Source organism: Budorcas taxicolor, chromosome 13, assembly GCF_023091745.1.
Source record: "Budorcas taxicolor isolate Tak-1 chromosome 13, Takin1.1, whole genome shotgun sequence".
Lineage (NCBI taxonomy): Eukaryota > Metazoa > Chordata > Mammalia > Artiodactyla > Bovidae > Budorcas > Budorcas taxicolor.
The window spans coordinates 67060292-67087830 of NC_068922.1; the positions used below are offsets into that span (position 1 = coordinate 67060292).

Here is a 27539-nt window from a genome sequence, read left to right on the forward strand (position 1 = left end):
GACAACAGAGGATGAGATGGTTGGATGGCATCACTGACTTTATGGACATGAGTTTGAATAAGCTCTGGGAGTTGGTAATGGACAGGGACACCTGGTGTGCTTCAGTCCAAGGGGTCACAAAGAGTCAGACACAACTTAGTGACTGGACTATCGGTTCTGGGGCTTCCCTTGTGGCTAAGCTGGTAAAGAATCCGCCTGCAATGCAGGAGACCTGAGTTCAATCCCTGGGTTGAGAAGATACCCTGGAGAAGGGAAAGGCTACCCACTCAGTATTCTGGCCTGGAGAATTCCATAGGCTGTATAGTCCATGGAGTCTCAGAGCTGGACATGACTGAGCCACTTTCACTTCACTTCACTTATGGGTTCTGCATCTTAAGCGGAACTGACTTGGAGAAAAACTGAGTCTAGGATAAATACATAGTTCATTAACATAGATTTAAGACAAACATTTCCATAAGAAAGACACACATTGGTTAGCTCAAGGTTTGAGAAAAGTTAAGTTCAGGTGGAGCCAGGTATCATGGCAACACATATTTTAAGAGAAACCTCCTTTTAATTTTGTATAGAGAAGGGGGGAAAAAAATCTGATACTTGTTTTTTCCCTCCTGCTGCCTGAGAGAGAGATAAAAAATGTCTGACACTTGCAGCCTATTCCCTCTGTTTGGAGACCCCTGGGCTTCCTGCCCGTTACCCTCTCAGTTGCTTTCCATTTACAGCTATGACAAAATATTGGCTAGATTCCCCATGTTGTTCAGTGCATCCTTGAACCCATCTTATACCCAATAGTTTATGCCCCCCACTCCCACACCCCTCTAGTACCCCTCCTCCCTTCCCACTGGTAACCACTAGTTTGTTCTCTATGAATCCGCTTCTTTTATATTATATTCACTAGTTTGTTGTATTCATTTATTCACTACTGAATATATCTTGTGATCTACCGTAAGAACTGCACTAGTCATAAAAATAATAAGAGAAAGATTTACGCTCACCTCTAAGACAAGGTACCCAAAGGGGCCTTTTTATGAGACTCAAGGGTCTGGAAGAGACCTTTGTTAGCCTAACAAGGTAGGGGAGACACCCGCTCAAGAGGTGGTGGTTGTTGTTCAGTCACTCAGTCTTGTCCGATTCTCTGCGACCCCATGGACTGTAGCTTGCCGGGCTTCTCTGTCCATGGGATTCTCCAGGCAAGAATACTGGAGTGGGTTGGAGTGGGTTGCCATGCCCTTCTCCAGCAAGAGGTTATTGCCATAGTACAAAACATCGTGTTTTTTTTTTCTTTTGGCTGCTCTGGGTCTTAGTTTGTCACGGTGCAAGGGCTTTCTCTAGTGGAGCATGGGCTTTAGAGAGCTCAGCCTCAGTAGCTGCAGTGCACAGATTTTAATTGCCCCTCAGCACATGGGATCTTAGTTCCCTATCCAGGTATCAAACCCCTATCCCCTGCCTTGGAAGGTGGATTCTTAACCACTAGACCACCAGGGAAGTCCTATGATTGCCTTTTAGATACTACACACCCTGAGGCCTGATCTCCATGAGGCCCTATTCCTCCCTCCCCCTCCACCCGCCAGGACCCTCCACGAACCCCTTCCTGTTCCTGCACCCCAAATCCAGGGTCAGTAAATAACTGACCACATACACGGGAAGCCAGACACCCAGAGGAAGTGGGGCCAGGAGGGAAGGAGCTGGTGGATCAGGGGCAGAGGGGGAGGAAGACGTTTCCGGGACTTCCACTAACCACAAGGATGGCCTCATCGTTTAACTGGGTGGGGCCTGAAGAAGAGCTGCTCCCGAGGATGGAGTGTGGGGCAAATGAGGAGACAGGTGCAGCAAGGTTAAGTGACAAAGTCAAGTTCACAAAGCAAGTAAGTGGCAAGCTGGGATCCGTGTCCAGGTCTGTAGGGTTTCAGCCCACACTCCTAACTGCCTTGCTGTGCTGGGACGGGGCGTTTCTCCCCACAGTGCCTGGCTGAGTGGCAGCTCACAGAGGCCACGTGAGCACTAGACCTCTCCTTCTGCACATGTCCAGCCCAAACCCAGACCTGACAACCGACGGCTCAGTGCGTGAGGCCCCTAGTGTTTTCCTGGGGACTCCAGGACTCTCCAACCAGCTGGTCATGATGGTTAAATTATGACTATTTCTTGAGCACTTTCTCCATGCCAATCGATTCACGCCTATTATTTAATCCTCAGAACCCCCATGTGGGCTTTGTTTCCCCATATTTAAATGAGGAACGGAAATTTCAGACGGGTCAAATAACTTGATCAGAGAAATAACTTGGCTGGAACTATAAACTCAGGGCTCCAAGCCAGACGCACTTTCTTTTGGAAAAAATCAACATCCTAAGGAGCATGGATTAGAAAGGCAGAAAGAACCAGCCCATGAATCATCCACTCTTGACCCATCCCACCTCTAAATTTCTGCTAAGGTAGTGTATTTTCCTATGTTGTTGAGTTGGGACAACAGGAGAGAGTTTGAATGGATGACAGAACTATTCTATATTCTTTTGGTGATCCTGGTTATACATAGCTGTACATGTATTAATGATTCATAGAGGTAAAAGAAACTGTATGAAGTAAATATGGCATAATGTTAAGATTTTACAAATTTGGGTAGTCTGTTCTTACCTTTATATTTGGAAGACTTTATAATAATAACAAAAAGGCCAAAAAAGAGGAAGAAGAAAAAGAAGAGAAGGGGGAGGAGACACTGGAAAAAGCCTGTTTAGATGCGATGGCTGGAGCTGCTGCAGTCATCTTGTGACTGTCAATGAAAAATTACTCAGTCAATCAATCTAAGAAAGAGAAGAAAATTTTTATTTGAGCCAAACTGAGGATTATAATCCAGGAATATGAGAAATTAATCTGTGAACTTAGTTTCCCCTTCTCCGTTCTTTGGCCACTGAATAAAACTTATATTGTTTCAATCTCAAACAAAAACAGGAACAGCATCTCAGAAAGCTCTGAGGGCTGTTCTACCATTAGAAGTCAAAACACAGTTACATAAGTTTTTTGAGACAGAGGACTGTACATTAGATGATGAATCACTGACATTTGACACAATCTAGATATGCAAGTACAAGGTGATGATGAGAGCCCCTTACAAGATCAAGAAGGAATGTTACCTTTCCATCAAGAAGAGCTGTCTTCTTGATGCTGGGAGAATGCTTCTCTTCAGGGCTGAGCTGGTATTTCTGCCAACAGCGAAGATTTGGCCGATGCCTAATGCAGATACACAATGCACAGTTAGAAGGGAGAGAGGAAGCCAAAGGACAGAAATAAATTTTTTATGTTTAAATTTTTCTTGTCTTGCCATAAAATATTTCACACAACCATGAAAGAAGCCACTGTAAGGGTAAATCTGAGATAATAGGGTGGCAGAGCAGACAGGTGTGGAGAGATGGTAAATTCCTGTTAATTAATGAATTCTTTTAATTCACATTTTTGTTGCAAATTTGGTGGGTTTTTTTTTCCTGGCCAGACAGCATGTGGGATCATAAAGGTGCCCCAACCAGGGATGAAATCCACAACTCCTACAGTGAAAGCACAGAGTCTTAACCACTGGATGGCCAGGGAGGTCTTGTTAGCTGTCGAATTAATCAGATTCTCAAACCTGCTCTCTCTCTGAACTTCATCTCTGAGACATGGGTAGACTGTTGAAGCCAATGTGAGCTGGGGATTTCTGTTGCTTGGGTTGAAGACACTGTCACTCACACCAAGTAAAGAGTCAGGTCTGAAGCAATGGGGCCCCACCATGGCCAGGGGCAGAACAGAAATGGAGGTCAGAGGTTTGCTGATGGATTCATCTGGATTTGACTGAGCACAGGCATCAGAAGCCAGTGGGGCTGGTTTATTCAGAAACTTGCCAGTTGGTTTTAAGATTCTTAGGTTGTGGCAATTTAAGTTATCATTCTGTGAGTTTCCTCATAATACCCTTTTTCTGTCTGATATCCTCACAGAGGCAATATCTGCCTGGACCCAGGGGACCCAGGAATTGGGGCAGTTAGAGCTGCAGGTATTCAAAACTGTGTAAGATAACTTTAAAAAAACCTGATTTTCTGACAAGTTATCAGTCTACGTGTTTCGGCATGTATCTTCCTCGTACGGATACAGACACGGGAGTCTGGGGGCCCAGGAAGGCAGAGGTAGGGTGAAGACCCAGGGTGACAAGTTCTCTTATAAACTACCCCAAGAAGAGAGAATATTTCTCTCCAAGAAAGGCACTGCGACCTTGACAGGGACATAATTGCCTTGTGACTCAGTTTCCTTATCTTCAAAATGGAGGATAATTATTCCTCTCTCACAGGTTATTTGGGGCTTCCCTGGTGGCTCAGACAGTAAAGAATCCACCTGCAATGCAGGAGACTTGGGTTTGATCCCTGGGTTGGGAAGATCCCCTGGAGAAGGGAATGGCAACCCACTCCAGTGATCTTGGCTGAGAATGGACATGGGAATGGACAGAAGAGCCTGGCGGGCTACTATCCATGGGACACAACTGAGCGACTAACGATTTCTTCACTTTTCACTGGTTATTTAAAGGCTTGAAGACAATATATATAAAGTGTCATAGTAGATGCTCTGTCCACGGCCACTGTTTTCATTCTACAGCAAGCCAGAAGGATTCTTGTTGTGGTGGGTGGCAGCAGGAAGGGAGATCCTTTCAGAAACAGTGGAAAGAGAAGAAAGAAAAAAAACTCAGAAGGTCTCATGTCCTCCAGGCTCAATGGGCTTCATTAGACTTTCACCAAATCAGAGTCGGGGAGACAGGGCGTCAGGGGGCTGATGAGGACCCAGCAGGAGAGAAGCTAGCCTCCCTGTCTGCAGCCCCGCCCCTCCTCTCATCACCATGGAGATGGTGCCTGCTGCCTGGTGGGGTTCCCGCCTACACTGGACCTGAGGCTGCTGCAAAGGGAGGGGCAGGGGCCTAGCAGACAGAATTCTGACTGGCAAGTTGGAGGGAGGGTGGGGAGTGTGTGTGCTGATGCCAGCCTCCCCTACCCGGCCCCAGCTCCCAAGATGCTGAAGGACTCAGGTCGTGTGGGATGTATCTGTGTTTGAATCCCAGCTCTGCTAGCAGCCTAGCTGCGTGACTGTGGAAAGAACACTTTCCCTCTCGAAGCCTCAGGCTTCACATCTGTCAAAGGAAAGGGGAAAAGGTATAAGAACAAAAGCCTAGTGAAGAAAACTGAAGGTTAAGGAAGCAATGAAATACAGAGAACTGCACACACTGTTCATGAAAAAAGGGAACTTCACAAAACCAGCATTGATTACATATTTCTGTGTTGAAAGACACACCTGATCTACGCTTACCAAAAGTGGAGAGCGAGGAGAGAAATACTCTATAATACACTTCTGCTTGTCCTCTCTGAAACAGGATTGCACATAATTTTTTTAAATATTTTTTTGGTTCTTTCTCAAATGTTGGCCCATGAACATGGATTACTTTGAAAGTCAGAGTGACAGTAATAGCTACCATTTGTGAGCATGTTATGCATGGGGTATTGTGTTAAGTGCTTTACATGATTTAAAGCCCTTTATGTCTTCACAATAACCCGAGGTGGGGGGTGTACTCTGGTTATCTTCACTTTACAAAGAGGAATTGAGGTTCAGAGAGGTTACGGGGCTTGACCAAGGTCAAACCACCACAGAGTGGCAAAGCTGAGCTTTAAAACCAGTTAAAATACCAGACTCAAAATTCAAGCATTTAATTATTACCACTATTGCCTCTCAGAACAAGAAAATGCTTCAGGCTCTGTTTCCTTAAAGGTTTTACTGTGGGAAACACCAAGGAAATCAGAAGTAAAAAGAAAAATACAATTCTCAGTCATAAAATGAGTAAGTTCTGGGGATCTAATGCACAGCATGATAATTGCAGTTAAGAATACTATACACTTGGAATTTGTTAAGAGAGTAAATCTTCATTCTCACTACACATACCAAATGATAACCATGTGAAGAGAGAGATAATTAGTTTGGTTGTGGCAATCACTTCACAATGTATACATATATTGAATTATCACACTATACACTTTAAATGTACATTTGACCCTTAAACAATGCAGGGGCTAGGGGTGCTGACTCCCACATCCCAAGCAGTTGAAAATTCGAGTATAACTTAAGAGTCAGACCTCCATATACGCAGTTCCATTGTATCTGAGGTTCCACATCTATGGATTCAACCAACCGCAGGTGGTGTAGGACGGCAGTACGTATTTATTGAAGGAAATCCGTATACAAATGCCCCTGCACAGTTCAAACTTGTGCTGTTCAAGGAGCAACTGTGTACAATTTTGCCAATTATACCTCAGTAGAGCATAAAAAAAAGACAATATAATCAACTCTGATATCTCTACCACCCAGCTTCCAGGAAGTTCTTGGATGGAGGGATTTGGGTGGAGGGTTCAGGGAGGGGGGAAAGGAAAGGGAATGACACTCACAGCCAGAAGTCTCGACTTACACATACTACACACACACACCACGTATACATACACACACCACACCACACACATACCACACACACCACACACCCCACATGACACACACCACACCACATGCATACACACACCACACCACACACATACCACACACACCACACCACACACACACCACACACCCCACACCACACCACATGCATACACACATCACACACACAATACACCACATCACACACATACACAACAAACACAACCACACACCACACACCACACACCACATGCATACACACATCACACACACAATACACCACATCACATACATACACACACAACAAACACAACCACACACACCACATACACCACACCATACCATACACACATCACACATGCATACATACACCACACATACATACACACCACAATACATACACTTACACCATACCACACACACCCTAAACATACATACACACACACACCACACATGCATACACACATCACACATACATACAACATACCACACCACATACACAAACACACCCCAAACACAACCACACACCACACCACACCACACACACACTACACATGCATACACACATCACACATACATAAAACATACCACACCACACACACACCCCCCAAACACAACCACACACACCACACCTACATAAACACCACACATCACACATACATACACACATCACACACACACACACACACACACACACACACACACACACACACACACAGGGCTCCCAGGCTTCAGTGCTGGCTGTTCTGGGGCTGTGGCCCCAGCCATACAGTGGGGAACCGCAGGCAGGCGGCCGCCCACCCCTCTTCCGCCCCTGGTCGTGTTCCTTCCTCCTTTCTTGTTCTCTGACTTGCATTTCCACAGCTGCCTCCTTTATAGGTCCCTGGTTCCCCTCCAGGACCTCGAGGTTTTGGCAGCTCTGCAGGACGAAGACATGGCCAGCGGCCCTGGCAGCGCGCGGAGGTGGGCAACCCTGGTGGTGCTGGTCGCCCTGGGCACGGCTGTGACAACGACGACCAACCCCGGCATCGTGGCCAGGGTCACCCAGAAAGGCCTGGACTACGGTAACTGGCTGCCTTCCTTTCCTTCTCTCCCATCACTGACTGAGCACCTGCTGTGTGCAGCCCTTTAATCCAGAGTATGGTCTGCTCACTGCTGCTTCAAGGAGGCCCTCTCACCCTGTCTTACAGAGCAAGAAGCTGGGCCAGGGTGAGTTACCCAAGGTCACAGAGCTGGAAAGCCGCAGAGGAGGGGATGGAACCCTAGTCTGGAGGACTCTGAGTCCAGTGCTCAGGCCTCTCATGGTCCCCCTCCCTCTACCCAATACCCGATTCGGGCTTGGACCCTTCACTTCCTTCCTAGCTGGTTCTCAGCCCTGATACTCATCTGGCAGCCCCTGGCTCAGTCCTCAGCGTGGGCCGAGCTTAGGCTCCGTGAGGAGCGGGGGTGCTTGGCAGCCACACTCTGCACAGTAGCCAGCCGGGTGCCACAGAGAGGATCCCCCCAGGCCACTCCCTCAGGCCCAGATGCAGCAGAGAATGTTATGAAGCAGCCTCCTGACCTGCTCAGATCGGTGCCAGGCACTATGCCAAAAGCACAAAATGTTACTAGTGGCCTTTACAGATGAGCAGACAGACTGGAAGGAGGGAGGGGGAAGGAGGTGGCCTGGATCTGAGCTCTGGTCTGTGAAGTATCGGCGTGGGGCTGCTCAATGCTGCCTCTCGGTGGCAGACAGATGACCTGCAGAACAGTGGGGGACAGCTGGTGCCAGCGACATCAGACCCAGGAGAAGGCAGGCTCTCAGGGGTGGTGGACCCCCAGGGGAATCAGGACAGGACCGAAGTGAAGTGAAGTGAAAGCTGCTCAGTCGTATCCGACTCTTTACAACCCCATGGACTATACAATCCATGGAATTCTCTAGGCCAGAATACTGGAGTGGGAAGCCTTTCCCTTCTCCAGAGGATCTTCCCAACCCAAGGATCGAACCCAGGACTCCTGCATTACAGGTGGATTCTTTACCAGCTGAGCCACAAGGGAAGCCCAAGAATACTGGAGTGGGTAGCCTATCCCTTCTCCAGAGGATCCTCCTGACCCAGGAATTGAATCAGGGTCTCCTGAATTGCAGGTGGATTCTTTACCAATTGAGCTATCAGGAAAGCCCAGGACAGGACACCTGGTATTCCATCCCTGAATTCCTACCCCAGCCCAGGCAGGACACCTGTGAATCCCAGGGTTGCAGACGGAAGGCTCCCTGTGAGCTAGGAGAAAAGATTATGCCCCTGCCCTGTACTCAGACCTGGGGCACCTCTGGTTGCTTCCCAGGAGCAGAGACTTGGGCTCAGCCTTTAAGCCTAAAAGTCTTCACATTCTGTCAGAGCAGCCTCGGTCCCGCCTTCTACTCACACCCCATACAGCCATCATGAGTGTCCTGAAGTGCAGTGGAGCGGTTCAGGACCCTCATTACTGACACTATTCAGCAGCTCCCAAGTGCCTTCAGAAGGCGTCCTGGGCTTGGCCTTAGAGACCCTTCGAGACCTGGCCCCTGCAGATCCACTGATGGTGGCCATCCCACAGTTTCACTTCTCTCTGGGCAGTGCCAGTCTATGCCTCGTTTACTTTTGGACCCCCAGAAGGCCTGTCCCAGGGCGCGGGCTCTGGGAACAGAAGGCCTGAATTCAGATGCTGCCTCCCTCAGCTGTCAGCTGTGTGGTCACCTTTCTGAGTCTGTTTCCTTGTCTGTGAATTGGGAGGTTAAAAGACCCACTGGGCTTCTTCCCTCGTGGCTCGGTTGGTAAAGACTTCCTGCAGTGTGGGAGATCTGGGTTCCAAATCAGTTCTTTTCAACCAGACTTACTACCCAGGATTGTTCAGATTCGCGTATGTTCAGTTACACGTATGTAAATTAATACATGCATGGAGCCCAGAATTGTGCCAGGAACAGAGTAAGAACCTGATAAATGTTGTTGTTGTTGTTACTATTATTATTACTATTGCTATTATTACTATGCTTAACTGGCTCTTGGAAAAACACAAATCCTGGGATCCATCATTTTACCACTTATTCTTCTCATTTAACTTGTTTGCCATCTAACTGGTTCTCTGACGCTGTTAACCACATAATAAAGGATGGCAGAGTTCTGACCCTGGGGACATTCATTCATTTAGTCATCCATCAGGTATTAAGTTCTAGTCTCTGTGGTAAATGTGGCAGACATCTGTGACATCTGTCCCTGGCCTTGGGCGGCTTACATCTAGTAGAGGAGAGAGATATTAATTGAAAAATCACATGAATAGTTGCATAATTACAAAAGGTAATGAGAGCTCCAAAAGAGATATCCACAGCATCGTGAGAATGATAACAAGCAGGATCGCACTCTTCTGATGAACCAGAGAAAGTTCCTAGAAGAAATGATGACTAGAAGCTGACCAGGTGAAGATGAGAGAAAAAGGTTTCCCAGGCAGTGGGAAAGGTGCAAAAGATCCTGTGGCGAGAGAGTCCAAAACCCAGAGAGACGCAGTGTCTGTGAGGGAAGAGCACAGAGCAGATGATCAATAAACACCCATAGGATGCATGACTGGGTGTTTGGAGCGCGTGATATTTCAAACTAAGTGTTGGCGAACAAGCATGGCAAACTAGTTGGCCTAAGCATGGCTTTTACATTTTCAAATGGCTGGAGAAAAATCAAAAGGAGAATCCTGTCTCAGGCCGTGTGAAAATGATGTGTGTGCTGTGTATGCTAAGTCATTTCAATCTTCAGTGTCTGACTCTTTGTGACCCCATGGACTTCAGCTAGCCAGGCTCCTCTGTCCATGGGTTTCTCCAGGCAAGAATACTGGGGTGGGTAGCCATGCCCTCCTCCAGGGGATCTTCCTGACCCAGGGATTGAACCCACGTTTCTCATGTCTCTTGCACTGGCAGGCGGGTTCTTTACCACTAGTGACACTGATGTGAAATTCAAATTTCATTTTCTATCAGTAAAGTTTTATTGTAACAAACCCATACCTATTTACTGACTTACTGTCTATGGCTGCTTTTGTACAATAACTTCCGAGCTGAGTGGTTGTGACGGAGACAGTAAGATCTAAAAACAGAAAATATTTATTATTGGGGCATTGACAACAGCCTTTAATTGAGCCCTGCTATAGACCTTTCCAATCCCACCATCTCTGCTATGAACCAGCTACATGCCTCTGACCTCTGCCTCCTCTCTCTCCTCTCAGCCTGCCAGCAGGGAGTGCTTACTCTGCAGAAAGAGTTGGAGAAGATAACAATTCCCACTTTCTCAGGAACCTTTAAGATAAAATACCTCGGGAAAGGGCAATACAGCTTCTTCAGGTAAGCCCTGTCCAGCTCAGTCCTCCGTGTTCAGGACTGTCGTGTGTTGGGGCCACCAAGACCTAGACTCATAGAGCCACAAATTCCTCAACTCAGAGAGGCTAGAGGATCCTAAAGCTAATGTTTACAGCATTCTGAGGGGATACAGTCCCCAAGCTGCGTGTGGAAGAAACCACCCAAACTGTCTTTCAGGCTCTCATTATGACTCCCGAGGGGATGTCATAAATCCCCAAACTGTGCCAAGCCCTTATGTTAACTGGGATTAGGGGTGGAGGTGAGGTTTCTATGACAGAAAACCTAATCAGAAATGACCTTAACCAAAGTGTAGGGGCTCGGAGGACTGAGATGTCCCTGGAATTATCTGGCTTCAGGTTCAGCTTGAGGAAGGCCCAAATATCACTGGACCCTGTTTTTCTCTTGCCATCTCTCAGCATCTCTTCCCTCTGGAAAGGCTAATTCTCGGGTAGGATGTCCCTATACAGAGGCCATCAGCATCTTCTCAGCGTTCCCAGCCCTGTAAGAGGAAGGCACCATCCTCTTACTCAAGCAAAACTCCTAGGATTCACTCTGATTGGTCCATTTTAGGTCCATACACACTGCTGGACCAATCACTGTGGCCAGGGAATATAAAACACGGATGAGCTTGTCCTGAAGTCTCAAGCTCCACCCCCTGAAGATGACCTGTGAAGTCAACTTTCTTGGGAGCAGCTTGGGCTAGATGTGGGGAAGAGTTCCTCCAAAGTAAAAACGGCAGTTGTGTTATCAACAAGAGAGGGATGTGGGTGCTGGGGAGAAAACCCATAAATGTCCTCTAACGAATTTTATGCACTCACTTAGCAGATATTTTTGAGCACCTACTATGTGTCTGATTCAGCAGGCTTTGCTATTGTACAATAGTGAAAAAAAGACAGACACATTCCACCCCTTACAGAACATGTAGTCAATGGAATTACATTTGTTATCTTCACTAATCATCATACACCCTGCAAGAGAGAGGTTTTTGTGCCCATTTTACAAATGAGGAAACTGAGACTCAGGATGATTAAGTGATGTGGCCAGGATCACACAAAAGTAAATTGAAGAGGATTCAAATGCAGATTTGTCTGACTTCAAAGCCTAGCCACAGAGTTCCCAAGGCTGCTCTCATCATAACTTTTGGGCTCTCTTAAAATGGATGGGGTAAAGGACCAGGCTGGAGGGGAATGAGTCTGCACTGACCCTTGACTGAGTCCTTGTGGGGACCCCGAGGAGACTAACTGATCGTTTCCTCCTTGCAGCATGGTTATTCGAGGATTCAGTCTTCCCAATTCCCAGATCAGACCGTTGCCGGGTGAGGGCCTTGATCTCTCTATCAGAGATGCCAGTATCAAGATCAGAGGAAAATGGAAGGCACGAAAGAACTTCATGTGCGTTTCCAAGCTTGTTGTTTGTTGAGTGTGTGGGTAAGCTCTTGGTGATACTTGGAAGAGGGGAGAGCCAAGATCTCAAGCATGCCCAATTTTTGCCTGGCCGAATACCATCTGCCCCCTCAGAGCTACTGGGAAAATTTTTCACGAAAGAAGTTTTAACATGCTGCTGCTGCTGCTAAGTCGCTTCAGTCGTGTCCAACTCTGTGCGACCCCATAGACGGCAGCCCACCAGGCTCCCCCGTCCCTGGGATTCTCCAGGCAAGAGTACTGGAGTAGGGTGCCGTTGCCTTCTCCTAAGTTTTAACATAACTCTTGGTTAATAGCTGAGCATGTTCCACATCTCAATGCAGGACACAAGCAAGGCTGAGTTGGTACATATGGCTTAGGATGGACGGCTAAGTGAGACCTTCACTTTACCCCTTTATCAGTTAACAATTGCTGTGTTACAAACCATCCCAAACTCAGTGACCTAAAGCAAGTCATATATCTCCACTTATGTATCTATATGTTGGCTGGGGTTCCCTGCCAAAGGTTGGTCTCAGCTAGGGGTGGCCCTGTTCAACATGTATCTCCTCCTCTTCCCTGGACCAATGAATGGGCTACACAGAGCATATTCTTAGTGACAGCAGAGGTGCAAAAAGGGTAACCAGAAGCATATTAAGCCCTAGACTTTGAACTGGTCCATAGTCACTTCTACTCATATACCATTGGCCAAAACAAGTCACGTGGCCAAGTCCAAAGTCAAGAACACACGTATCCTCCCAAGATAGGCAATGGAGAGAGGGTATGGATGCAGGGAGGGTGAAATTTGGGGCAAATCATCCAAACTACAACTGTGAATCTAAATACTGGGCTCTCACTGCAGTGACTGTGCAGCGGTGATGGCAGCTCAGGCTGACCTGTCAATTTAGCAGCTTCTCCTTTGTGGGGAATCCAGGGAGCACACAGACCCTTTGATGAGGACAGAGGCGCAGATCTGCCCTTCATTATAGGGACTGCTGATCTGTCATTCCCCACAATAAGCATTGCTTAATTTTTCTTTTTTTTTTAGCTTTTTATATTAACAATACTGTTGTAGTTTCAGGTGGACAGCAAAGGGACTCAGCCATACATTTATATGCATCCATTCTCCCCCAAACTTCCCTCCCATTCCAGGCTCCCACATAACATTGAGCAGGATTCCCTGTGTTATACAGCGGAGGGAATTGCTTAATTTTTCATGTGAGCTCTTTCACATCTATCATTTCACTTACTGATCATAAACAAATAAATAGCAATACTTCCTCACATTATAGAAGAGTTGACAAATTACATTCACATCCACTGTCTTATCCCAAACTCATTTCAGGAGGGAGTAGTTATTAACCCATTTAATGAACAAAGTCATTAATTAATTAAAGACATGTCCCTCCCCAAAACTCAGCTTTCTGAAGTCATTCATTAATTAAAGACATGTCCCTCCCCAAAACTCAGCTTTCTGAAGTCATTCATTAATTAAAGACATGTTCCTCCCCAAAACTCAGCTTTCCAGTGGCAAAACTAGTGTCCCACTGCTGGTCCAAGGTCTGAGAAAGGAAACTGAAGCTCAGAGAGGTTGAGAAACACTCCCAGTGCCACACAGCACAGGCAGAGGCTGAGGCAGTGGATAAGAGGACGGTTCTGTCAGGCAGACATGGCTTCACACTTTGAGTTGGAATTCTGGTTGTGTCACTTGGCTGCTGTGTGACATTGGGCAAGCAGCCTTCTCTCTCTGAACTCCATCTCCTCATCCTGAGTGGGGATAATAGCAAAACCTACCTTCCAGCATTGGGGTGAAGTTTGAATGGCAGAGGGGAGAAAATGCTTGCTTCAAATCTCATCTTTGTGTTTCCCTTCAGCAAACTCAGCGGCAACTTTGAGCTGAGTGTGGAGGGCATCTCCATTTTGGCGGGTCTGAGTCTGGGCTATGACCCTGGCTCGGGCCACTCCACTGTTACCTGCCCCAGATGCAGCAGTCACATCAACACCGTCCGCATACGCATCTCTGGCAGCAGCGTGGGGTATGATCTCCTGGGGCTGTGGATGGGAGGAGGGATGAATGTGTATGCACGTTCAATCACTCAGTCATGTCCGACTCTTTGTGACCCCGTGGACTGTAGCCCACCAGGTTCCTCTGTTCATGGGATTCTCCAGGCAAGAATACTGGAGTGGGTTGCCATTTCCTCCTCCAGGGGATCTTCCTGACTCAGGGATTGAACCCACATCTCCTGCACTGCAGGTGGATTCTTTACCACTGAGCCACCTGGGAAGTCCTGGGAGGGGGTACAGGATTATCCTAATCATCCTTGTATTCAGAAAGCACATCCCAAATGCCACTTCCATGCCAGCCTTGTCCACAGGTCTCAGATGTAAGGAAGGGACAAAGGTTCACAGATAGAATACACCCTCCCTGCCTTGAAAGGGTCCCTTGCTCATTCGATATTCATTCAGCAAACATTTACTGAGCACTGCAGGGTCTGCACTAAACACTTTAAGTGCACCAAGTTATACAATCCTTATCACAAGCCTATAGGCATTCATCTCTCTATCCAACTAACAAATATCAACTAAGAAACTGCTGTGCATGAGGCTTGTTCATTGCGTTCAAGAAAGAGCAGTGGTCACTAAAAAGCTGGCCTTGCTGACAGTGATTGGAGGCTTGATGGATGCCTAGCACTGTTCAGACATGAGCCTTATCCAATCCTGTCCACACAAAGACTCTCCGAGGTTAGTCTATTATTACCCCACTTTCAGAGGAGATCAAGGCACAGAAAGAATAGGAAGTAGCCTGAGTTTTCATACCTAATGAGAAGTGAGAAGGGATTCAATCCAGGACTCCCAGCCCCCGGATTCTTAGCTTCACAGTCCCTGTTCTCTTGAAGCTTCAGCCTGTGGAGAAGACAGACATTAATCAAATCACTGCATTAATGAATGGCTCACAAAGAATTACAAAAGGATATTAGAAGTAGGAAAAAGAGGAAAGTGTGGTGAACACATAGAACAGAAGGTTCTGACCTAGTCTGGTGGTTGCCCAGTTCTTTGATGAAGTGACATTTGAATTGAGATGAAAAGAAGTAGGAATTAATTAGACTGGGAACAGTGGGTGTTTTGAGCAGAGTGAACAGCGTGTGCAAAGGTCCTGCGGTGGGAGGAAGCAGAGGACACAGGAGGACATGGCCGAGCTGTGGGGCTGGAGGACAGAGAGGGAGGGAGTGGTGAGGAATGAGGCTGAGACGGGGCAGGGTTCCCGCTGTGGAAGAAATAACCTCATGACCAGTCACTGAACACAGCAGAAGGAGGGTCTGATGGGGGTGTACGGACTCGGAGCCCAGGGATGAGGGCGGTTAGGCCTCTTCGGAAGAGGGAGGAAGGCTTCCCAGATGAGGCAGCCTTCTGAGCACAGCCTGGGGAGTACCTGGAAAGCCTCACGCCTGTCCCCACATGTCAATCCAGGTGGCTGATCCAACTCTTCCACAAAAGAATCGAGTCTTCGCTCCAAAACTCCATGACCAGCAAGGTAGGAGGGGCTTAGAGTTTCAGCCCGTCCCCGTCAGAGTGGGTGGGGCCCGCGGTGTCCACAAACGTCACGCATTGCTGGACACTTCCGCTCTCACCTAGACCTCCTCAGCAGTTCCCTACAGCCCTTAGGGAGCACAAGTCCAGCTCTACAATGTGTCATGTCAGTTTTCCTGGGAATCTAGCAAGAGACTAAGGTTCATGTCACGCACCCTCAGCAAACTCCCCCACGCTTGAGCCACCTCTGCCCTTCCCCACGTCATCCCTCCCTGCAGAGAAGCTACTGTTCTTTCCTGCTGAGCCCTCATACCCCTCCGGCCTGCTTCCTCATCCCCCACCCCAGAACCCCCTTGGTGGTGGTGCTGCTGCTGCTAAGTCGCTTCAGTCGTGTTCAACTCTGTGCGACCCCATAGACGGCAGCCCACCAGGCTCCTCCATCCATGGGATTGATTCTCCAGGCAAGAGTACTGGAGTGGGTTGCCATTGCCTTCTCCAATGCATGACAGTGAAAGTGAAGTCGTTCAGTCGTGTCCCACTCTTAGCGACCCCATAGACTGCAGCCTACCAGGCTCCTCTGTCCATGGGATTTTCCAGGCAAGAGTACTGGAGTGGGGTGCCATTGCCTTCTCCACCTTGGTGGTGAGCCCCACCCAGAAAACGTCCAGCTGATGAAGCTGCTAGACTAAAGTGTAGCCAAGCTATGTCCTGAGGCTGGAAGTGATATGAAGGACAAACACAGATCAGTGTGCCCCCCCAAGCCTGCTTTCACTCTAACCCCCATCCCCTACAAGCCAACTTCTTCAGCTGAGAAAAGGGGTGGTTTCTTGGGCTAGCTTCCCGTTAATAAACCATCAGCTTCCAGGAAACCCCAGAACCTGTCTTCCAAGCCAAGTGAGCTTGGGTTTTCTCCAGAGGGCAGTGGGGAGCCATTGAAGATTTTAGGCAAGGAATGACCTGGGCAGATCTGTGCTTTAGAACAATTAGTCTGGCTGCCGTGAGAATGGCTGGAGGGGGCCAAGAGCAGGGGCAGGAGTCTTGGGGAAACCAAGGAGGCTTGTGCAGTCTTCCAGATGGGAGACCTTGGTCTTCCAGTCAAAGACACTGACAGTGTGGGTAAGGAGATATCAACCATCTATCTGAAAGCACTCTGTCAAACATTAAAAGAAAAAAATACCCATGCATGGTGGTCAAAATGCACAGCAGAGTAGATTATAAAATGGGTTTTAGAGTCTGAGTAGGAAATAAAATGCAGATTGCATCTCATACAGTCATATGTATGCTCAGTTGTTCAGTCATGTCCGACTCTTTGTGATCCCATGGACTGTAGCCCACCAGGCTCCTCTGTCCATGAGGTTTTCCAGGCAAGATAACTGGAGCAGGTTGCTATTTCCTTCTCCAGGGGATCTTCCCGACCCAGGGATAGAACCCACGTCTCTTGCACCTCCTGCATTGGTAGGCACGTTCTTTGTCACTAGCACCACCTGGGAAGCCCCCATACAGTCATATACAGCTACTATTTCCAAGCTATATGTTGGACTCTGAACTTCCTGGTGGCCAAAGAGGAAAGGGAAGGTTGAGTAGCTACATGATTTTCAAGGAAACATTCAAGACAAGCAAAACCTGTCCAGATAATTATTCCCAAAGGACATTGCCCACTGTAGGAAGCCTTCGCTGATCTTCTCTTTTATTCTCCCAAGATCTGCGAGATGGTGACTAGTACTGTGTCCTCCAAGCTGCAGCCTTATTTCCAGACACTGCCAGGTAAGAAATGGGAAGGGCTAAGAAGGCTAGGGTGGAAGGGGAGGGGTGACCTGGGGTAGAAGGGAGAGGGGGAAGTTGGGGTAGAAGGGAGATAGGGAGAGTGTGATGGAGCCAGCAAGTTTCCTAGGCAGGCCTGAGCTTGGGTGAAAATAAGTAGAGCAGGTTATTTTCAAATGGTAATTAGCATCAGATCCCTTGGGGCCAGGTCCTTGTAGCAGGTCCAGGAGTTAAATGGAAGAGAAACCCTACAAGGTTTCCCTACAAACAACAAGTACCCACAGCCCCCTGAAGCCAGAGATACATAGCTAATCTGAGATCTGAGGCTGGTCACTTCCCCTCTCAAGGACTCAGTTTCCATATCTTTGAAATGGACACAATCTTCTCTTTCCCCACGTGCGTGGTAAACTGTGAAGGGTTGCAGAAGGTGCAGGAAGACCCATCTGGCCAACTGTGTCATGTACCCATGACGTATGTCATGTACCCAGCAGTAATGTTTCCTCTTGGCCTCCCAATGCCGCACTGAGATCACTGTTTTCTGCCAAATTTACACCAGGAAACAGGAGCCATGACTTGCCCAAATTCACAGGGCCAGTAAGAAGCAGAAATATGATCCAAATTCAGGTTTTCCTACTCCAGAGCCTGTGCCCCAAACTTCTACCAGGGCCGCCTCCCCACAGAGCCTGGTGTGGCCTGCACTTGGTACTTGTCCATTTCAGATACATTTCCTTCTTCCAGGCACTACCCCAGCCCCTCCAGGTGCAGAGCTCATCCTGGGTGTATTCAATGCAGTTGCAGGGTCCTGGATTTAGCCTCACCGGGCAGGAAGATTTTGGTTTGAGTCTCAGCCTTGTCACTCACGAGCTTTGCCATCCAGGACTAATTACGTATTCTGAGACTCAGTTTTTTCCCTCTAACATGGGACAGCAGGGCCAAAGGAGAAACCAATATTCATTTAATCCTCATTGATTAATGCTGGAAACAGAAACCAATCAGACTTGAAGCCAGTTTGGGCTCAGCCTGGGATGTTATCACTGCAATAATGACCCCTTCTGGCTTTGGAACCCCTACCATGTACAGGGCATCTGCAAAGTTGTTAGTAGTACCCCATCCTACAAATGAAAAACAAGTGGCTCAGAGGAAGTGAAAGGACTTGTCCAAGGTCGCACAGAGTTCAATTTAAGCCCAAGTCATTCTGTTCCTTGACTCGGCTTTAGCCACTGGAAGGAGTTGATGTTTCTGTGAGTGTGGGGTGTGGGCTCGTTTTCCTTTGAAGGGCGCTCAGGGAGGAGGGCTCCTTGGAGGCAGTGGGAATGGAATTAGCACTGCAGGTCTGTATTTAACTTTAGGAGATGCTGACTGCATCCCAGGCTCCAGAGATGCTGCCATGGGAAGCCAGCTCATGGTCCATCTGCTTTCCCCCTAGTGACAACCAAACTAGACAAAGTGGCTGGGGTCGATTACTCGCTGGTGGCACCTCCAAGAGTCACAGCTGATAACCTGGATGGGCTGCTGAAGGTGAGACTCATATCAAGAATCATACACCCTCACGCCATTGCCTCAGAACCCCCACACCTGGGGGCTTCCCATCATCCTTGGAAACAAATCTACAATGACCCCACCCCCTTCCTATCCATCCTCACCACTCTCCCCAGTCCACCTTCCATGCCTTCTCCTGGCTCCAATCACACTGACCTTCCTGCAGTTCCTGAAATGCACTATGACTGCTCCCTCCCCAGGACCTTTGCACTTGTGCTCCTTCTAGCCATGAGGCTCTCACCCAGATATTGACAGCAGCTCTCTCTTCCCTCCTTCAAGTCTTTGCTCAAGTATCCTCTCCCTAGAGAAGCCCTCCCAGACCACCATTGCTAAAACAGTACCCTCCTCTTCCCCTATATCCTGCTTTATTTTTCTCAGCAGCACTTATTACTCATGTATACAGACCACAGTCACAAGCCTGTCTCTCTCAATATGGTGAAAGAGAAGGGGCTGTGATTGCTTTGTTCTTTACCATACACAGCACCTAGAACTATGCTTGGTGTGTAATAAGTGTTCTGTAAATGTGTATTGGATGGATGGATGGATGGATGATTGGATAGATGGATGTATGATTGGATGGATGGATGGTTGAGTGGATGGTTGGATGAGTGGATGGATGGATGGATGGATGGATAGATGGTTGGATGGATGGGTGGTTGAATGGATGGATGGATGGTTGGATGGATGGATGGTTGAGTGGATGGTTGGATGAGTGGATGGATGGATGGATAGATGGATAGATGGTTGGATGGATGGATGGATGGTTGGATGGATGGTTGGATGGATGGATGGATGGATGGATGGATGGATGGTTGGATGGATGGATGGTTGGATGGATGGATGGAGTGAGTTTCATTTCATGCCACTTTCCCCCTCACTCTCTACCCTCCAACCAGGCCTTGCCCCTCCTCAACACTTCAGCTAATTTCCGCCTCAGGGCCTTCATCCTGTCCATTCCCTCTGCCTGGACTCTCCTCTCCTCCTTCCCCTCCTCTTCCCAGCCATCTTCTTCTTATCCTCCAGTGGGTCTGGGCTTGGATGCCCCAAGCATCCTTCCCCCATCTCAGCTAGAATATGTCCCACTTTCTGAATCCCCTCCAGATGTACCTCAGTCCCTCCCCAACTGGTGTGTCTGTTTACTATTTGCTTGTTTTCTCTAAAACACATGTAATGTCCAAAAGAAAATGTAGAAACCACACAGGAGCAGAAGAAATAAATAGGAGGGAAAGAAGGGGGGGAGAAAAGAGAAGTTACCCTAATAATATGACTGAGACCTGTAAGTCGACACACAAATTACACTTCTCCAACCCGCCAATCCTTTCCTCTGCTTAGACACAGAAAATTACACACACACATGTAAAAGAGGCAGGAACAAAAATACACACATGTAGGCCTGGAAACAAATACACACAAAAACAACATATATAAACATATGTATGTATACAAGTCATGTTTTGCAACTTTTAAAGCTACAACGGTGCAAGGTATACGTCTATCAATGAAATGTCCTCCCCTAGTCCTTTAACTGGTTCTTGGGTCTTTCAGTGGACAGCTTGTGATCAGGTACGCAGACAGTGCCCCCTCTTGGGATGTCTGAGCTCTTTCCATTTTTTCCACAAGTGTAACCAGAGCTGCCATGAATATCCTTGTAAGCTGGGTCTCTGCCCATCTTTGATTATTTTCTGGAAGTGAAATGGCTGGACCAAATAGTATACTTGTAACAAAATTTAAGTGATAAGATGGAACAAAGGATTAAAACAATGCCTGATTATCCCTAGCAAATGAGAATGTCCTGTTTACTGCCCCCGCTACCCCCACTCGGGGCTCCTGCCCAGAGGTGATAGCTGTCAGCCATGGCGGGTATTAATCTGGTCCTGAGCATTCATATCGGAGAAGGCGATGGCACCCCACTCCAGTACTCTTGCCTGGAAAATCCCATGGACGGAGGAGCCTGGAAGGCTGCAGTCCATGGGGTCACTAGGAGTCAGACACGACTGAGCTACTTCACTTTCACTTTTCACTTTCATGCATTGGAGAAGGAAATGGCAATCCACTCCAGTGTTCTTGCCTGGAGAATCCCAGGGACAGGGGAGCCTAGTGGGCTGCCATCTCTGGGGTCGCACAGAGTCGGACACGACTGAAACGACTTAGCAGCAGCAGCAGCAGCAGAACATTCATAGACACGTACACGAAAGTCCATCTAGTTTTACTGAGAATCTGTTTGCATTGTTCTTCACTTGCTTTTCTCACCTCAGTTCAGTTCAGTCGCTCAGCCGTGTCCGACTGTTTGCAACCCCATGAATTGCAGCACGCCAGGCCTCCCTGTCCACCACCAACTCCCGGAGTTCACTCAAACTCACGTCCATTGAGTCGGTGATGCCATCCAGCCATCTCATCTTCTGTCATCCCCTTCTCCACCTGCCCCCAATCCCTCCCAGCATCAGAGGCTAGTGATATATATTAGAGATGGTTCCTGGTTGGTACAAAAGTCCACCTGTTATTTTTATTTTTTGTCTTTTTTGCAGCTATTTTTAAGAGTTGCTCATGATATTTACTCTATAAGATGGGTGTCATGATCATTAACGGCAAATAATGATCCAAAAGTACAGAGAATATTACACATTATCACATACCCACTACCCAGATTTTAGAAGTGTTACTATTTTGTCATATTTACCTTTAATATTTTTTGAGATGAAATATTGTAGAAGTAAATAGCTGAGGCCCCCTTGGGGACCCTCTACCCCTCAGGGTATCACACGGATGACGTGCCTATGTGTCCTTCTCGCCTGAGCTTTTATACTTTTGCTGTCTATCTCTGGTGTCAATAATTCTTATATAGTATGTTTTCTAGGCTTTTAATTTTACATAAATGGCTTCCCTCATAGCTAAGTTGGTAAAGAATCTGCGTGCAGTGGAGGAGACCTGGGTTCAACCCCTGGGTCAGGAAGATTCCCTGGAGAAGGAAATGGCAACCTACTCCAGTATTCTTGCCTGGAAAATCCCATGGACAGAGAAGCCTGGCGGATTATAGTGTATGGGGTCGCAAAAAGCCATACACAATTTAGTGACTAAAGCACAATTTTACATAAATGGTATTCTAACATATGTATCCATCGACAATTTGCTATTTTATAACTCATCATTATTGTTTTTCAGCTAAGTGAATGAGCTGTTTTTTGCAATGCATAGCCAAATTACTCTTCAGAAATGTAAACATATTCCCCAGGAGCCCATGAATACTCTCACCAAAAACTGGATAGTATCAGTTTAAAATACACACACATTTAAAACAATTTACCTCTCTCTTGAATATTTTGCTAATTTGATAAGTGAAAACAAACAGAATTCTCCTTGTTCTTTTAGGAGAATTTCTGCACTTATTCGCAAGGTTGAGGCAGAGACCATGGCATGGTTAGGAATATGCTTGCCAGAATCCAGAAGTCTGGGTTCAATCACTGACTCTGGCACTCACCCTTTTAAGTGAGCTTGGGCAAACCACTTCACTTCCCCAAGCCTCAGTGTGTGTTTGTGTGCTCAGACACTCAGTCGTGTCCGATTCTTGGTGACCCCGTGGACTGTAGCTCACCAGACTCCTCTGTGGAATTTTCTGGGCAAGAATACTGGAGTGGGTTGCCATTTCCTTCTCCAGGGGAATCGTCCCAGCCCAGGGATCAAACCTGCATCTCCTGCATTGGCAGGCAGATTCTTTACCACTGAACCACCTGGGAAACTTCAGCATCCTCTCTTGTACAATGCAGGCGATCTCATCTACCACACAGCCCTGGTGGGGAAACACTTAGAAATTAGCACAAGGAGGCATGCAATGCTATTGTCAGTTTCAGGCCATGGCTTTCTCCTCTGTGAATCTGGGATTCGTATCCTTAGCCTATTTTTTTCCTGGAAGGGAGACATCGAATTGTAATTCTTGAAGGATGCTCAGGCTCACTCTGCTGCCTCTGCCCACAGGGTGAGTTTTTCAGTCTGGCCCACCGCAGCCCCCCACCCTTTGCGCCGCCAGCACTGGCCTTTCCTACTGACCACGACCGCATGGTGTACCTGGGCATCTCTGAGTATTTTTTCAACACGGCCGGGTTTGTGTATCAGAAGGCTGGAGCCCTGAATCTGACCCTCAGAGACGACATGGTAAGGCCAGATGGGAGTGAATTTGGGAAGAGGGCGAGGTAGATGGTCTGGATCTGAGTCTTGGTTCACAGCCAGGAGCATCGAGGTCTGAACTCTGGAGTCAGCCAGACCTGAGTTCAAACCCCAGCTCCCCTTTTTTCCATGCCGGTGACCTTAGGTTGGTTATTCAGCCTCTAAGAACCTCATCTGTAAAACACCAATAATAGTATCTTCCTCCAAAAGGTGTAAGGAAGGTTGAGTGAGCTATGATTACTTGGGCAGCCCCAGCACAGGCTTATGAGTGTGGAGGAAGTCCCCTGAGTCCTAATGATAACAGTTGACATTGACTGAGTCCCTGCTGTGAGCCGGTCTGTAATCCAGTCTTTCCATCAAATCACCATTATGGTCGTCATCCTCCAGGTCTTTGTCTCCATATCTGTGGCTGAGTCCTGCTCTGGGCCTCGGTTTGCCCATCTATAGAATGAGGAAATGACCATCCTCCCCAGAGTCTAGGGGCAACGGGACTCACCCTGCTCACCAGCCACACGGGGCTTCTCCTCTGCTGCTCTCAGAAGAGATGCCAGATTCTCCCCCTCTGTAGAGGCATCAAAGGGATGCTGACTTGTTCCCCTGTGGAGATAAACAAAGACTATCCCAATGAGAACTCTTGCCTTTGGCAGACTCAATGGCACACAGGGGCGGGGGTGGTGGTGGTGGTGGTGGGAACGCTTCATGTTAAGTAAAGGGAGGGTGCTGGGTAGGCTCTTACAGAGGTTGTCGATATGGGCAAGCTGGAGGTGGGGCTAACAGAAGCCAGACATCTTATGTGATTGGATTGAAAAGCATATCTGATTTTTCTGGTGCAAAAGTTAGGGAAGCTGGCAGTCACTGACCATTCTGGGTCAGCATTCTTCGGTCATACGTGATCTGGCCACGGTTTGTTTATGTATTCATTCTCTCACCCCTCATATAGAATTTGCCCCCCAATGTATAACATAATCTGCCAAGATCCTTTTCTCTTCCTCCCTCGCTACAGATTCCAAAGGAATCCATGCTCCGCCTGACAACCAAATTCTTTGGAATCCTGATACCCCAGGTGAGAAAGGACTTGTTCCCCTTTAGTCATCTCATGAGGAGGCCTGGGGGGAGCTGAGAACAGCTCTGCTGAGAGCTGCCCCCGTCCAGATCAAGAGGCAACCCAGCCTGAGCCTGTGGACATAGCTTTGTGCAGCTCATCCCCAGTGCAGAGAAAGGCCCCAAGCACTCATGTGACCAGGTGTGAGAGTAGATCCTGAGGGCTCATCCATTCAACAGATAGTTTCTGAGTGCCCACTGCATTTCTGGGGCCCTGTGCAGGGCATCCAGCAAAACAGACCGTATGCCAGCCCTCCTGGAGCTCCCATCCAGTGGAGAGAGAGAAAATGATTGCTCAGACACCCGAAACAATAAAGAAAAAAAAACTCAGACTGTGATAAGTGAAAAAGTGAAAGTTATTCAATCGTGTCATATTCTTTACAACTCCATGGATTGTAGCCCGCCAGGCTCCTCTGTCCATGAGATTTCCCAGGCAAGACTACTGGAGTGGGTTGCCATTTCCTCCTCCAGGGGATCTTCCCGATCTAGGGATCAAACCTGGGTCTCCTGCAGCTCCTGCTTTGGCAGACAGATTCTTTACCATGGAGCCACCTGAAAAGCCCACCCTGGGGGTTAGGGCTTAAGTATATGAATTTGCTGAGCAGGCGGGACACAAACATTCAGTCCATAATAGCCTCTTTAATGGTGACACTTCCAGAAATTTCTATATAGACAGTACTGGTGTGGAGGAGCTGCAACACGTAGAGGGGTCAGGGAAAGGGAAACTTCATTTGCATAGCAGTTGCATTCTTTTTACTCAGGCTGTGAGTTTACCTGGAGGAGGACTGGAGGCTAGCCGAGATGGGGTGTTGTCAAAGCTCTCCTTTGTTCCTCCTTGAACCTTCTACTGCTCTCTAGGCTTGAAGGAAGGGAAAGAGCCAAGCTAAGGAGGAACACAGGATAAACACTCAGGGAGAGGGAACAGAGAGTGCAAGGAGTTTTAGACAGAGAGCAGAGTGCAATTTTTTAAGTTAATTTCAGGATACTTTTATTCCATCCAAAAAGATGTTTTAAATTATAAATCTCTTCCTGGGATCTATCTGGGTTTGAACTCCGGCCCTTACTTACTAGTTTTATGTTCCTGAGCCTGTTCTGCCTGTATCTCAGTATTCTCACACATAAAATGCAGTAATAAGGACTTCACCTCATAAAGCTGTGATTGATTAATTGAGTTGATGTATGTTGGAGAAGACTCTTGAGAGTCCCTTGGACTGCAAGGAGATCCAACCAGTCCATTCTAAAGGAGATCAGCCCTGGGTGTTCTTTGGAAGGACTGATGCTAAAGCTGAAACTCCAATACTTTGGCCACCTCATGGGAAGAGTTGACTCATTGGAAAAGACCCTGATGCTGGGAGGTATTGGAGGCAGGAGGAGAAGGGGACGACAGGGGATGAGATGGCTGGATGCCATCACCGACTCGATGGACGTGAGTTTGGGTGAACTCCGAGAGTTGGTGATGGACAGGGAGGCCTGGCGTGCTGCGATTCATGGGGTCGCAAAGAGTCGGACACGACTGAGCTACTGAACTGAACTGAACTGAATACAAAGACAGCGAGTCAGATTTGAGGAAAAGAAGTGCCTTGTGGGTGGAGTTAGAGGGCAAGTGGTAGAAGCGGTGGAGGGGGTCGGCATGAGGTGAGGTTGGCAGGGTGCCAGGTGCTGAATTATGCAGTCTTTACAATTTATTCCGAAACCAATGGGAAGGCTTCCCTGGTGGCTCAGTGGCAAAGAATCTGCCTGCCAATGCAAGAGACACAGGTTCAGTTATCCCTGATCTGGGAAGATCCTACATGCCGCGGAGCAGCTGAGTCCGTGCGCCACAACTATTGAGGCTGTGCTGTCGAGCCAGGGAGCCGCAGTGCTGAAGCCCGAGCGCCCCGAGCCTGCGCTCTGCAACAAGAGAAGCCACTGTAATGAGAAGCCTGTGCATCGCAACTAGGGAGTAGCCCCCACTCACCACAACCAGAGAAAAGTAGTTCGTGCAGCAGTGAAGATCCAGCACTGCCAAAAACAACAGTAGGAAGTGCTCGTGCAGGACCAGGACAAGATAGGATTTCAGTTCAGTTCAGTTCAGTCGCTCAGTCGTGTCCGACTCTTTGCGACCCCATGAATCGCAGCACGCCAGGCCTCCCTGTCCATCACCAACTGCCGGAGTTCACTCAGACTCACATCCATCGAGTAGGTGATGCCATCCAAGCATCTCATCCTCTGTTGTCCCCTTCTCCTCCTGCCCCCAATCCCTCCCAGCATCAGAATCTTTTCCAGTGAGTCAACTCTTTGCATGAGGTGGCCAAAGTACTGGAGTTTCAGCTTTAGCATCATTCCTTCCAAAGAACACCCAGGGCTGATCTCCTTTAGAATGGACTGGTTGGATCTCCTTGCAGTCCAAGGGACTCTCAAGAGTCTTCTCCAACACCACAGTTCAAAAGCATCAATTCTTCAGCGCTCAGCATTTAGACACTTTTTAATCAGTGGCCTCTCCTGTCGGTCATCCCCTGTGGGTTGCAGGTGGCCAAGATGTTCCCTGACATGCAGATGCAGCTCTTCATCTGGGCCTCTTTGCCTCCAAAACTCACCGTGAACCCCAACGGCCTTAACCTCATCTTTGTTCTGGACACCCAGGCCTTTGCCATCCTCCCAAACTCCTCCTTGGACCCCCTCTTCCTGCTTGAGATGGTAAGCTGATCCCAGGTCTGAGCAGACAGGCAGCCCTGGACAGGGCTCAGAGCATTGCCCCGAGAGCCAGGGGGACTGGTGTAAAGCCTACCCAGACTCAAACCTGCACTGTGTGTCCAGAGCCACTGTCTTCTGACTTCTTCATTCCATTATTCATTCTGTGGTTGGCTTGAAACAGGTGTACTATTTCCGATCTGTTCATGCATATCTTTGGCCATTCAATTATGCACTTGTGGGTTTGTTCATTCATTTATTTAGTCATTCAATTATTCATTCAACTGCTAACTTGAAATCTACTGTATCTTTGCTGGTTCATACACGCATTTATTCCATTATTCATTTATTATATCTTTGTTCAGTGGATCATTCCTTCATGTATTTGTTGTTTCATTCATTAATCACTTATTCATCCATGCCTGTCTTTATTTATTCCTTCCTTTGTGCATTTAATCCTTCACTTATGTAAGTTTTCATCCCATGGTTAACTTGTACATTCATTCATTTGATCACTCAGTCACTCCACAAACATTTGGTGGCACCTACTCTGGCCACTGGAGGTGAGGGCCAGACTC

General features: G+C 47.8%; 1 protein-coding gene across 1 annotated transcript in view; it reads left to right on the forward strand.

Annotated features, from left to right (window-relative positions):
* The first annotated feature begins 7375 nt into the window (after window positions 1–7375).
* Window positions 7376–27539, forward strand: part of BPI (bactericidal permeability increasing protein) — a 30395-nt gene continuing 10231 nt past the window's right edge. The window contains exons 1-10 of the mRNA XM_052651211.1: window positions 7376–7520; window positions 10678–10792; window positions 12070–12198; window positions 14079–14240; window positions 15673–15736; window positions 17433–17496; window positions 18920–19011; window positions 23002–23178; window positions 24194–24253; window positions 26800–26967. Of these exons, the coding sequence (XP_052507171.1) occupies window positions 7391–7520; window positions 10678–10792; window positions 12070–12198; window positions 14079–14240; window positions 15673–15736; window positions 17433–17496; window positions 18920–19011; window positions 23002–23178; window positions 24194–24253; window positions 26800–26967 (1161 nt within the window). The 5' untranslated portion in view covers window positions 7376–7390. The remainder of the gene's footprint in view (window positions 7521–10677; window positions 10793–12069; window positions 12199–14078; window positions 14241–15672; window positions 15737–17432; window positions 17497–18919; window positions 19012–23001; window positions 23179–24193; window positions 24254–26799; window positions 26968–27539) is intronic.